At 41.6% G+C, this 12,013-nt stretch overlaps 1 protein-coding gene across 1 annotated transcript in view; it reads right to left on the minus strand.

The window, feature by feature from the left end:
• Positions 1-294: 294 nt before the first annotated feature.
• Positions 295-12,013, minus strand: part of SLC24A4 (solute carrier family 24 member 4) — a 292,292-nt gene continuing 280,573 nt past the window's right edge. Inside the window, exons 15-17 of the mRNA XM_036735566.1 lie at positions 8,227-8,339; positions 5,571-5,636; positions 295-1,761 (exon numbers count right to left, since the gene is read on the minus strand). Coding sequence (XP_036591461.1) covers positions 1,609-1,761; positions 5,571-5,636; positions 8,227-8,339 — 332 coding nt within the window. The 3' untranslated portion in view covers positions 295-1,608. The remainder of the gene's footprint in view (positions 1,762-5,570; positions 5,637-8,226; positions 8,340-12,013) is intronic.

Below are 12,013 nucleotides of genomic sequence, written 5' to 3' on the forward strand. Positions count from 1 at the left end.
TTTTCTCACTGAGGGGCTATTTCCTCGTGGGCTTTTGAAATATGATTTTCTTGAAATGATTACGGGTAGTTAAGTGCAAAATATTCAAATACTAAAAATGCATCAAATATTTAGTAATCTCATGTAGACTTTCGCTATATAAACATTAAAAAAATAAAACAAATCTATGTAGAAAATTAATTGTGCTTTTTTAAAGAAAGCTTGAATGGTTTATTTTAATAACTCTTTTAAATATCTATTTCAGAGCTACATAGCAGTTTTTTAAAAAAATGTTAACTATATCGTTGAATCTATTTTGAATTGATGTACCATTTCTGGCATCTCACATAAAATATACCATGAGGTCTGAATAACTTGGATCTTTCAATTATGGTTTTAATAGTTGCTTTTACCTATACAGATGAAGGGGTCTATGGGCCAGGACATCTCTACCCTTGTCATTGTTCAGTAATCGTGGCACTGCTTCACGTGGCATGGAGATGTATCATTAATTGGTGGAGTAACTCAACAACTAAATGTTTTGACAAATGGCCTAGTTGCAATATTAGAGTGTTAACAAGCAATGATAGACCCAGATTGATGCTGCAACTTGTCACATAGAAGATACAGAATGTGTCTGTGTAAGAAACACATTTTTAAGCTATTCATGACAATTCCCATTGTGTTACTGAGTTAGCACCCAATTAAATTTTAAGTTTTTTTTTTACTGTCTTCTCTATCTCTAGCTTAAATTTTGAGTGCCAGTGAAAATGTTACATATAGGCCTGCTTTCCCACAAGCATGACTTTTTTCATTTTGTACCATGTTCCTTTTGGGTGGTATGACATATGCGATTGTGATTATCTGCACGGGTGTTATTTTTAAATATTTCATAGCTCATGCTCCACGTGCATCATCATAGGTGACGGCAGGCACCACTTTTCCATCTTCCACTGTAAGAATTGTGCGTATTCTTCAAAGATTTCAAGACAAGTGATGACGAGTTCAATGTCATTGCTGAATGCTCCAACATGCCAATGACACAGGCCTCCATAAATCAAGCCTTTCCAGGGGGAAGTAAAAGTTTCCAACAGTGCATGCCGTGTGATGTAGTTTGGCTTCTCAGTCCAGCAGTTAAATCTGAGAGCAATGTTTGTACTTCGAATGAAGCCAAGGAGAGTTCCGACTTACTAGACTGCTTTGTTTCCGAAAGCATTCATTCAAGGCAGGGAAAGACAAGTGCTATGTGTTGGGGAGAACAGAGATTGGAGGAAAGGGGTACACACTAGTCTCACTCTTTGTAGTGTGCGAAAGGAGACTCTAAGTATCCCTCCTTGACTCTGCGACTCAGTGTTCTGGGAGACTCCTTTTATGCCTTCTCTTCCATATCAGGCAACCTTAGGAGGGAAACTCCAAAGAGGAGAGAAAAACCTCAGGGGCCTTAAAGTTCCTGTAACCCACCAAAGGTCATCATTTGCTCCTCCTTCCAGCAAGTGAAAGTGTGGACCGCTAACTGGTGATGGAGGAGAGACACTCATATTTTGGGATGGAAATTCAGAGAAGTAAAATGCCCTCTTCGTGAGGTCTCAAGGACAGCTCGGTCTCCCTCCCAGGGGCAGTGGCTTTACTTTAATCATCTTCTCGGCACATTGGCAAGTTGACGAAAGTAAAGACATTAAACTCTATCATTATCGAGAAGCACAAGAAAACGGCATAGAGCACCAACACATAGATGCCAAGTTTCCTGTCAAGTCTCCATTTATTTAGATGGATACCAAGCACCTGAAAGTAAAGAAATAAGATGTTAGGCCTTTTAGAGAATCAAGGGCTATGGGCCCATAGTCTGTGGCATCATTATTTCGCTGGTCCCCCATGTTTATAATCTTGGGCTTATTTCTCTCTTTCTCACCCTCCGTAACCAGTTGGTTGCCAGGTCCTTTTAATGCTGTCTCCTCATCTTCTGAATCAATGATCTCTTCTCTAATTCCCCTGCCACCAACCTAGTACAGGCCTCAGTACTACTATGTACTCAGTACTATGAGCCCTTCAAATTTTCAAAGGGAAAATATACAAGAATCCCGAGGATTCAGTAACCGTGTTCCATTGGTGAATGTAGAAAGGGCGGGTGACCTGTACATTTCTTTAAACAAGTCAAGCTACTGGATAATCTAGAATAATAGTTCACAATTTACTAATGACCTTCAAATAGTGAAATCTTTTCAGTTCTTGGCCTTCTTGATCTCTGCAGCTTTTGACACCATAACCTAATGGAATGGATGTTCTTTTGCTCCGTAGAATCACACTTCTCTATTACTTTTCCTGTTTCCCTTCCCCTACCCCTTCTTCTCTGTTGCTTTTGCTGGCTTTTCATTTTCTCTCCAATCTCATAAAGTGAGTAACCCTCAAGGGTCAGGCCACGATATACTTCTTTTCTTTCTCTATACTCTCTCCCTTGGAATTCTCATTCACTATCATGCCTTCAACCACCTTTATGTAGATCAAAAACTTAATTTCTAACTTCAGCCTTGACTTACTTTCTGAAGTCCAATTCACAGTTGGACTAGATGGCTTCCAACCTTTTCCAGGATAATTTTATCTGGATGTACTAGTGGGACCAGTTCCAAGGTCATTATCTTTCTTCCTAAAATGCTTTTCCTTCTGACTTTATTAAGTCTGCGGCATCACTATTTACCTCGTCCACCATGTTTATAATCTTGGGGTTATTTCCCTCTTTCTCACCTTCCATAACCAGTTGGTAGCCAGGTCCTTTTAATGCTGTCTCCTTCTCATCTTTTGAATCAATGATCTCTTCTCTAATTCCACTGCTACCCATCTAGTAAGGGCCTTAGTACTACTAATTACCCAGATCACTGCACTAGCTTCCTACAAGGTCTTCTTTCTTCCCTTCTCTGTTCTTCGTCCAAACCGTCATTCATACCTTTACCAGAATGGTATTCGTGAGGCTCAGATCTTAGGTCTTTAGAGTCATTCTTCTGCTTAGAAAACATTAGTGATTCCCTATTACCTCCTAAGCAAAGTTAATTCTCCTCTGACATAGACATTTAAGGCCCTCTGCAGCCTGGTGCCACCCTACCTCTCCAGTCTTTTCTCAACACGCACCACACTCCCACACCTCCATCTCTCCCAACTCCTAAGTTTATCTTAAATCCAGATGACAAAATGATCTTCTTAAAGTGTAGCTCTGACCACATCACTACCTCCTCATTCAATAAACTCCAGTGGCTGTCTATGGCCTCCAGGAACAAATATAAAATCTTCTGTTTGGTGTTCAGAGCCCTTCATGACTTGCCAACCCGTGCACCTCCCCATCTTGCCAGTCTTTTTACACTTGATGTCATCCATGTACTTTGCGGTCCAGTAACACTGGCTTCCTTGCTGTCGCTCACACAAGATGCTTTACCTCCTGACTCAAGGCCTTTGCCCTGGCTGTCCTAGAATGCTCCCCTTCCTCTCCTCGTTCCTGCCTCCTGGCTTCCCTCTGGTTCCAGTTAAAATCTCACCTTCTATGGGAAGCTGTTCCTAATCCCTCTTAATAACAGTGACTCCCTCCTGTTGATTATTTCCAGTTTTTCCTGATTACATCTTGTTTGCACATAATTGTTTGCAAGTTGTCTCCAGTGATTAGACTGTGAGCTTCTCAACAGCAAGGACTGTCTTTCGCCTTTCTCTGTGTCCTCAGCCCTTAGCTCAGTATCCACCACACAGTCGGCGCTTAATAAATACAACTAATACGTCTGCTTCCTTTCTTTGCTTATCGAATTTCTATTGCTGTTCAGTCGCATCCAGTTCTCCATGACTTCATTTAGGGTTTTCTTGGCAAAGATACTGGAGTGATTTGCCATTCCCTTCTCCAGCTCATTTTACAGATGAGGAAACTGAGGCCAACAGGGTTAAGTGACTCGCCCAGGGTCACACAAGCGTAAGCGTCTCAGGCAGGATTTGAATTCAGGCCTTCCTGACTTCAGTCCTGGTACTCTATCTACTGCACCACCTAGCTGCCCTAAAGATACCAGAGTGGTTTGCCATTTCCTTCTCCAGTAGATTAAGGCAAACGGAAGTTAAGTGACTCGTTCCAAGGGCACACAGCTAGAAAGCTTCTGAGGCAGGATTTGAACTCAGGTCTTCCTGACTCTAGGACCAGGGCTCTATCCACTGGGCCACCTAGCTGCCTCCTAACGAGTCTTTAAAGTCCAATCCAAATGCCACTTCCTCTAGGAAGCCTTCCCTAACCTACCTAATGTGTGATGACTGCCTTTTAGTACTCATATAGTACTTTGTATTGTAACTCTCTAATACACCAATCATGTATTAGCGGAGCATTATAATTAGCCGCGTTGGCTTCTTATTTTTCCACACGGAGGTACAGCCCTAAGCTTCTCCGATTCAATTCAATAATAATTTCTAGAGCGTCTGTTTTGCGCTGGGCACGTGCTGGGGCTGCCCCCCAGGAGCCCGTGCTCTGTAGGAGGTTCCCGCGTTTTATCCGTTCTTTGTATCTAGCCCGGCGCTGCTCACGACGCTCCTCCAAACAAAGCAGGCACCTCGTAAAGCGTGTTCCATCGCATCAGACTGGGCAAGCCTCTTCACAAGTCAGATAATCTCAGGTCCAGTCTTTGAACTTCTTCTTGATTTCATTTTCTCTTTTCCACAGGGGATCAGATTCACCTTTACTCTCAGTCTGACGCCGAGGACCTTTTTCCCCCACTAGCCGCTTTCTTTAGGATTGTTGTTTATCTCTCTCTCTCCCTCCTTCCTTCCTTCCCTCTTGTCCCCCGTATCTCATTAAAGACTGGACGTGGGACGCTCATGGGCCCGCTCTCACCGGCGATCGGCGTGGGAGATCGGATCTATTCTGTTGCAGACTACTGTGGCTCAGATCTAAATGATGCTCCGCATTCAGCCTTCCCAGTAGCAAGGACGACGGGCGAGCCCCACCGTGTGCAGCTACATGTTATCTTTCAAGGGTAGGGATGGTGGTGGATAGAGATTTGGCCTCCGAGTTAGAAAGACGCGAGTTCAAGTCTTGACTAGATGGATGCCTTTAGACAGATCGCTTAGTGCCAGTGATCCAGACAACAATTTAAGACTATAAACTCCCCATAAGGTGCCACTCATAGAAGTTTATCATGAAGAGCACCCTATATCACCGAAGGGCAGCCGGGTGGCGCGGTGAGGAAGACCTGAGTTCAAATGCAGCCTCAGACACTTACTAGCTGGGTGACCCTGAGCAAGTCCCTTAATCCTGTTTGCCTCAGTTTTCTCATCTGTAAAATGAGCTGGAGAAGGAAATGGCAAACCCCTCCAGTATCTTTGCCAAGAAAACCCTAAATGAAGTCATGGAGAATTAGACATGACTGAAACAAATGAACAAGAACAAAATATTGAAATGATAGGTTTGGTTAAAAAAAAAGTTAGCTTCACCCTCATTACCATAGATGACTGAGAACTGGTGGGAAGATGATCACCGGTTCGCCATTATTGTGGCAGCATGCAAACATAAATATTCATCTGAGACCAGACATGAACACAAGCACACATGAAGAGCCTATTTTAGGTTTCTGAGAACTTACGGTAAGTGCAACAGATCCCAGTAATAGCACAACTGAATAGACCAGCCCCTTGCTGTTTATCTGTACCTAGAAAAACAAATGGAAAAACAGCTTTAAGCTCGACTACGGAAGACAGCATGACCAAACGCTGCACCCGAATCATCCTATAATCTAAACATTTTAGATCTTATATGATCTGAGGATTCTATTTTATTTTATTTTTTGAAAGGGCAAGGCAGGGCAATAGGGGTTAAGTGACTCGCCAAAGGTCAGCTAGGATCTGAGGATTTTAAAGCTAGAAAGGAGTGCCTTAAAAAAAAAAAAGGAACTCCTTAGGAGTCTCCTTGTCCATCTTTCTCATTTCACTGAGAACGAATCTGGGGCCCGGAGGAAGGAAGTAATGTGTAGGGACTTGCATCCTGAGCGGCTCACTGCAAATTCAACACTCCTTCCATCATCATCTCGTTGGTCCGTTCATGGATTTTTACTGCCGGGGAGGACTACAGAGATCACTTAGTCCTACTTACTTCCTCACTTGACAGATGAGGAAACTGACACAGGGAAGTTAACTTCATTCACTTGCCATCATTCATCCGGAATAAAGTGATGCACATTTTATTACTTTAGCCTTTCAACGACAGTCCTACCCCATCAAAAACAAACAGACAGACTGGTTCTAAGCTTTAAATTCTGTTCTACTTTAACCAACACGCATCCAGCTGTAAGGTCAGCGGTCAGACTGATTTGGACTGGAAAAAAAGGGATTTGCTTAGGTACCGTGGTAATTCTGGGGAGATTAATACCTGTCCTTGTCTGCCTTGAAGGGCTGTAAGTAATGATAGATGGGAAAGCAATTCTAAGTTCCCTGACAGCATGGACAGGAACACATTTTATCTTTGTACCTCTCCCTGGGTCCTCACACAGAGTTAAATCATTCTGAAGGTCAGTTCTCTCATCTGTGAAATGGAGATACCGCTACTTGCACTGCCTACTTTCCAGGGTTATTTGAGGGAAGGGATTTGTAAACTTGAAGTCACTCTACAAATGTGAGTCGTTACTGATGTTCTTTGGAATTTGTTGCTGTTGAGTTGTTTCAGTCGTGTCTGACTCTTCATGACCCCATTTGAGGTTTTACCTTGGCAAAGACAAGAGTGGTTTGTCATTTCTCCTTTTATAGATGAGGCAAACAGGATTAAGTGACTTGCCCAGGGTCACACAGCTAGTAAGTGTCTGAGGGTGGATTTGAACTCTGGAAGATGAGTCTTCCTGACTCCAGGCCCAGTGCTCTATCCACTGCACCAGCTAGCTGCGTTTGAAATACATTACATTGAGTCGTAAGCTCCTAGAGGTCAGGTTCTACCTTTTGTTTCTTTTTGTACCCTCAGCCCTTAGCACAATGCCTGAGCTGGTAGGTAATTAACAAACGTTTATTGATTGATTGATTGAAGAAGGGTCTTAGTAAGCCAGATACTTTTCTACCTTTTCTGGGATGAACACATTTCACTGAATCCTTAGGAATGGCTGTTGTGAGGGCTGGGAATGGAGGTGAGATCAGGGTGTCATGGTAGCTGACTGGGGAAGATCATAGATGTCCTTGCTCCACAGCTGGGCCAGGCCACGCCCTTGTTATAAAGGTCAGCCCCGATGATGCGGGCAGGGGTAGTTTAAAGTCAGCAGGGCTCGTGTTAGCTTATGGCTTGAGTGTAAAATTGACAGGCCCATTTCTTGATCTACTCCTGAGAAAGCCCTTCATGTACTGGACTTCACTTCTATTTGTTGACTCTGACTTTGAATTTTCTTGCCACTTCCTTGCCCTGGTGATTTAGAGTCGTGCTTATCCTCTTAAAAGTGACAACCCAGCTCTGTTTTACGGACTTTGGTTACTGATGTTCCTGAATGGTCATTGGCTAGAAATGGAAGCAAGAGGGTGGGCAAGGGAGAAAGAGAGGGAAGGGAAAGAGGAGAGAGTGCAAGATGGGATTGGGGTGGGGTCTTTTCATAAACCATGTTCCAAGTGGTGGAATTTCTCTGAGTCTCATCTGTTGAACTTATATCCTGCCTCAGTGTTTTGACTGGTTTTGATACCTAACCAGTCATTCTAGTGGAAAGGAGGTGAAAGAAGACCCAGAGGTCACAAGAAGTCCTTACATTGGCCTGAGGAAGCTGTGTCACTGCTTTCTGGGGAGCTATACTACTAATGGTAATTCTTTACATTTATATAGGACAATGCTTGGCATATAGTAAGCACTTAATAAATGCTTTTTCATCCATCTGTCCATCTATTCATCCATCCATCCAATCATTCATATAATGCTTTAAGATTTACAAGACACTTTGTTCATAACAATGCTGTCAGATAGGTAATATGTGCATTCTTAGAAACAATTTATAGGTGAGGAAACTGAGTCTCAGAGAGGCTAACTGAAATGTTCTAGGTCGGACAGCTACTAGGTATCAGAGATGGGATTCAGGCCCCCGACCTTAAATTCTCCACTTTTTTCACCAATTATGCTACTGAAAAAAGAGATGGAGGGTTAGGGGCAGGTATGAGGTATGCGGTAAGAATAAAGTGTTTTCTTTATACCCAAGAGAGAACTGACCTGTCATTTCTTATTTCTGGTTTTACTTTGCAAAGAAACAATTTAATTTGTTTGAAAGGTAAGAAAAGTATACATACAGTTGATCCGTAATTAATGACCATGGTTTGCAGTCCCCATGGTATTCCCAGTCCTACAAGGATGTCGAATACATTGCTCCCTATGGTATTAGATACTGCCATATCTCCAAGGCCTAGGAAAAAAAAAATCCCCAGATTTCATTAATCGAAAGCACAGCTTTAATGGGTCTTGTGATCTCAACAGTGTAGGTATTTCTTTCATTGGTATAGCTCTTAAGCCCACTTGTTCCTTTACATCCCAAGTGGTTCTTGGCTATGACCTTCAATAAATTCCATATGGAGCATCTAATCAAAGCAAAGAAACCTTCCTTTCTTTAACAGAGAAAAGGAAAAAATAGCAAAATATTTTAATATCTATATTTAACAGGTTCATTTAGCTGCTTCACCCAGAAATGCTCACTATCCTGGCAGGAGAACAAACTCACTATTTCTTTTAAGATCAACTTAAGGCCTAGCCTCCTCCATGAATCCATCCTTGGCTACCCAGGCCCACAACAACGTTGCTCTTCACCTTCGTCTGGGGCGCACAGTCAAGCATCTGATCTCAAGTTAGCCTGTCTATTCCCAGTTTGTTTGCTGATAGTGAGGATCCTTTCCCCCACCAAATTATAGGCACCTTGAAGGTGAGGAATTGTATCTTCTGCATCTTTGTATCTCCATGCTAAGCACACAACAGAGAGCTAAACAGCTCAAGGAACTTTGTAGCCTGGAAGCAAATTTAAAATGTAAACCTTGGGCTGCATAGTCTATCGATTGCTTGCCTGGAAACTTGCTAAACTTTCAATTTGCCTAACATTTCAGCGCCACTAAATATGTTAGTAACCACAATAGTGTTGTGATGTCAGAAGAAGGTCATTATTGCTATGATTTCAGGAAGGTTGAAAATCAATTATTAGGCCCTCTTGTACACTTCTTTTTAACTCAGGCTCGTCCTCCCTCTCTGGAATACAATCCCTCAAAGCTCAGCTCACACCCCTCCTTCTCCTCTTTGAAGCTTTGTCTAACGATCCTCGGACGTGACCTCAATCTCTTTTCTCTCTTTTTCCATTCTATTTGCCTTTGCATAGGCTATTCCCCCATGCCTAGAATGCACTCAATCCTCACCTTTGCCTTTAGCCCTCCTAGTTGCCTTTAAAGCTTAATTCAAACACTACCTCCTACAGGAAGGTTTTATTGATTTGATCGTGTCAACTCCTACTGAGTGAGCACCACCATGACCTGCCCCTACCCCCATTCAATTAATTCTAGTGGCTTCCTAGTGTCACCAGGAGCAAATACAAAATAATGTTTGGCATTTGAAACTCTTTATAACAGTCTTTTCCAGTCTTTCCATTCTTCTTATACTTTTACTATCCCAGTAGCTTCCTTCCATCCAGTGACATGGGACTCCTGGAGGTTCCATGAACAATATGCTTCATCTTTTGGCTCCAGATATATTCTCTTTAGCTGTCCCTCGTGACTGAAACATTCCCTCCTCCACTCCAAGTCCTGACTTCCCTGGTTTCCTTTAAGTCCCAACCAAAATCTCACCTTCTACAGGAAGCCTTCCCTAAACCTTCTTAATTGTAGCGTTTTCTCTCTTTTAATTATTTCCTAATTATCTTGTATATAGCTTGCTTTGTGTATATGTTTGCATGTTGTCTCCCCCGTTAGATTATGAACTTGAGGGTAGGGACTGCCTTTTGCTTCTTTTTGTATCTTCAGAACTTAACACATTGCTTGGCACATAGTAGGCACTTAAATGTTTTATTGATTCCCCCCAGCTGTTAATGCCACTCTTCCAAAATTACTCTGTATGTTTTTGTCTAGACTTCTCTGTGTATACGTAATCTCCCCTGAGAGAATGTAATTTCCTTGAAGACTGGGACAATTTCATTTTGATCTTTGTATACCATCACCTAGCATGGTGCTTGGCACAAACACCCAATGAATATTATTAGTGGACTTCAGCTCGCAGTAATTAGAAATTATCTAGTTCAACTGCTTCATTTTATCAAAGTGCAAACTAAGGTCCAAAGAGGCCTGATCTGCCCTAGTTCACACAGTTAATAGCATGGCTGGGACCAGTACTTGGGTTTCCTGACTCAGCTTTTAGTATATGACTAGTAATCTTGTTCTAAAGTTATTTCTAAGAAGAGCATTCCAAATGTGTATCAAGTGAGGCAACCATTTGGAAGAACGATGCTCAAGTTGATATTTCAATTCTTGGATGGTTATGAGGGGGAAAGCAGTCACATCATAGATCCAGTTCTTAAAAATGGCCAATAGAAGGAGAAAACTATGCTCTAATGACAGTTTTAATCCGCTAAAACCCAGAGAACTTGTAGTTTAGATTTTTGTGGGTTCAGAATAAAATCTAGGCCCTGGGGGTCTTTGAGTTTGATCACCATTCAAGCCAAACTGTTGAAGATGTTTGACAGCCTCATGATCAAGCCATATGCTCAGCAGGTGAAGCTGAAGACTTCTAGCCCACCTCCTCGTTAAATGTTCACTAATTAGGCTTGATTTTCACTAGTTGGGGGCATTCCTCTTTCAAAAACGTATTTAAGGCTTTCAGGCTCTCCGTAGATCATCTTTGGTTACCAAGAGAAATCACTGACCATCAATTTATTAATTGCCAGCTAGCCTCATTAATAAACTGATTATTAATTATCCAGAAACTCTGTTTCTCAGGGTTTTTCATTGAGCCAGCACTTGAACTCAGGCCTGTGATTCCAGTATCAGTGGTTTTTGCCTTTTCACTCTACGGTGAATGCCATTAAGTGGAAATGTGAATCAACCAGCACAAATGAGGTGGTCGAGAAAACAGAAAGGCTTACTGCTTTTAAAAACAGAAAGACCAGCAACTTGATTTCCAATTACCTTTGCTAGAGGACAATTTACAATGAGAAAAAGAGTACAGAAAAACAGGCATCCTTGGATGTGCTTGTTAATAAGGGATCTAGTGGTTCTAGTCTCTTTCAAAGATGTTTCTCAAAATGCCCCCAAATTCCCCCAAAATCACCTTTCTGAGTTTTATAAGCTTGATAAGGATGTTCCTTAAACATCTGATTTCATATAGTAGGATTGGAAATACAAGGAAGCAAAGATGAGAGCTTTGTGTTATATACTATCATATATAATATTAATGACATTATATGATATATTATTAATATGTAGTATTAATGACATAATATTAATGACATTTTAGGTGATTCAGCTGTTTGATTTTTGAATATTTTATACTATATAGACATATCATTTATAGTTTATTAAACATGTTAAAAATGTGTGTATGAGGTCAGAAATATAAAATATTCTTATTACCTTGTTTTTATGAAAAAATCCTATGTCATTTCTATCCACAACAACTTTTCCAGGAATAACATTAACAGCAAGGATAATAATCATATCTAATATTTCTGTAGCACATAGAAGCTTTGAAAAGTCTCTTTCTATGTTATCTCATTTGATCCTCAAGACAACCTTGTATGGTAGACGCTTTCAAAATTCCCAATTTACAGATGAAGAAACTGAGAGCAAAAAAGTTTAATTAAGTGACTCAGCCAGGGTCACACAGTTTGGAAGAGTCTGAGACAGGAGGACCATAATCTGCTCAAAGTGTGATGGCTGCCTGTGTCTCATCTTCTACCCTAAGTCCCAATCCATCCTGAGTTTCATGAGGGCGACAGTGGGTCTCAGGCATCCTTTTAATTTCCCATAGTTCCTGACACATGGCCTCATGCAAAGCAGGCACAAAAGAGGAGTCCGCCAGAATTGAATCGTTACAAAGTATCATATTGTCTTT

The sequence above is a fragment of the Trichosurus vulpecula genome, chromosome 8 (assembly GCF_011100635.1).
Source record: "Trichosurus vulpecula isolate mTriVul1 chromosome 8, mTriVul1.pri, whole genome shotgun sequence".
Taxonomy (NCBI): domain Eukaryota; kingdom Metazoa; phylum Chordata; class Mammalia; order Diprotodontia; family Phalangeridae; genus Trichosurus; species Trichosurus vulpecula.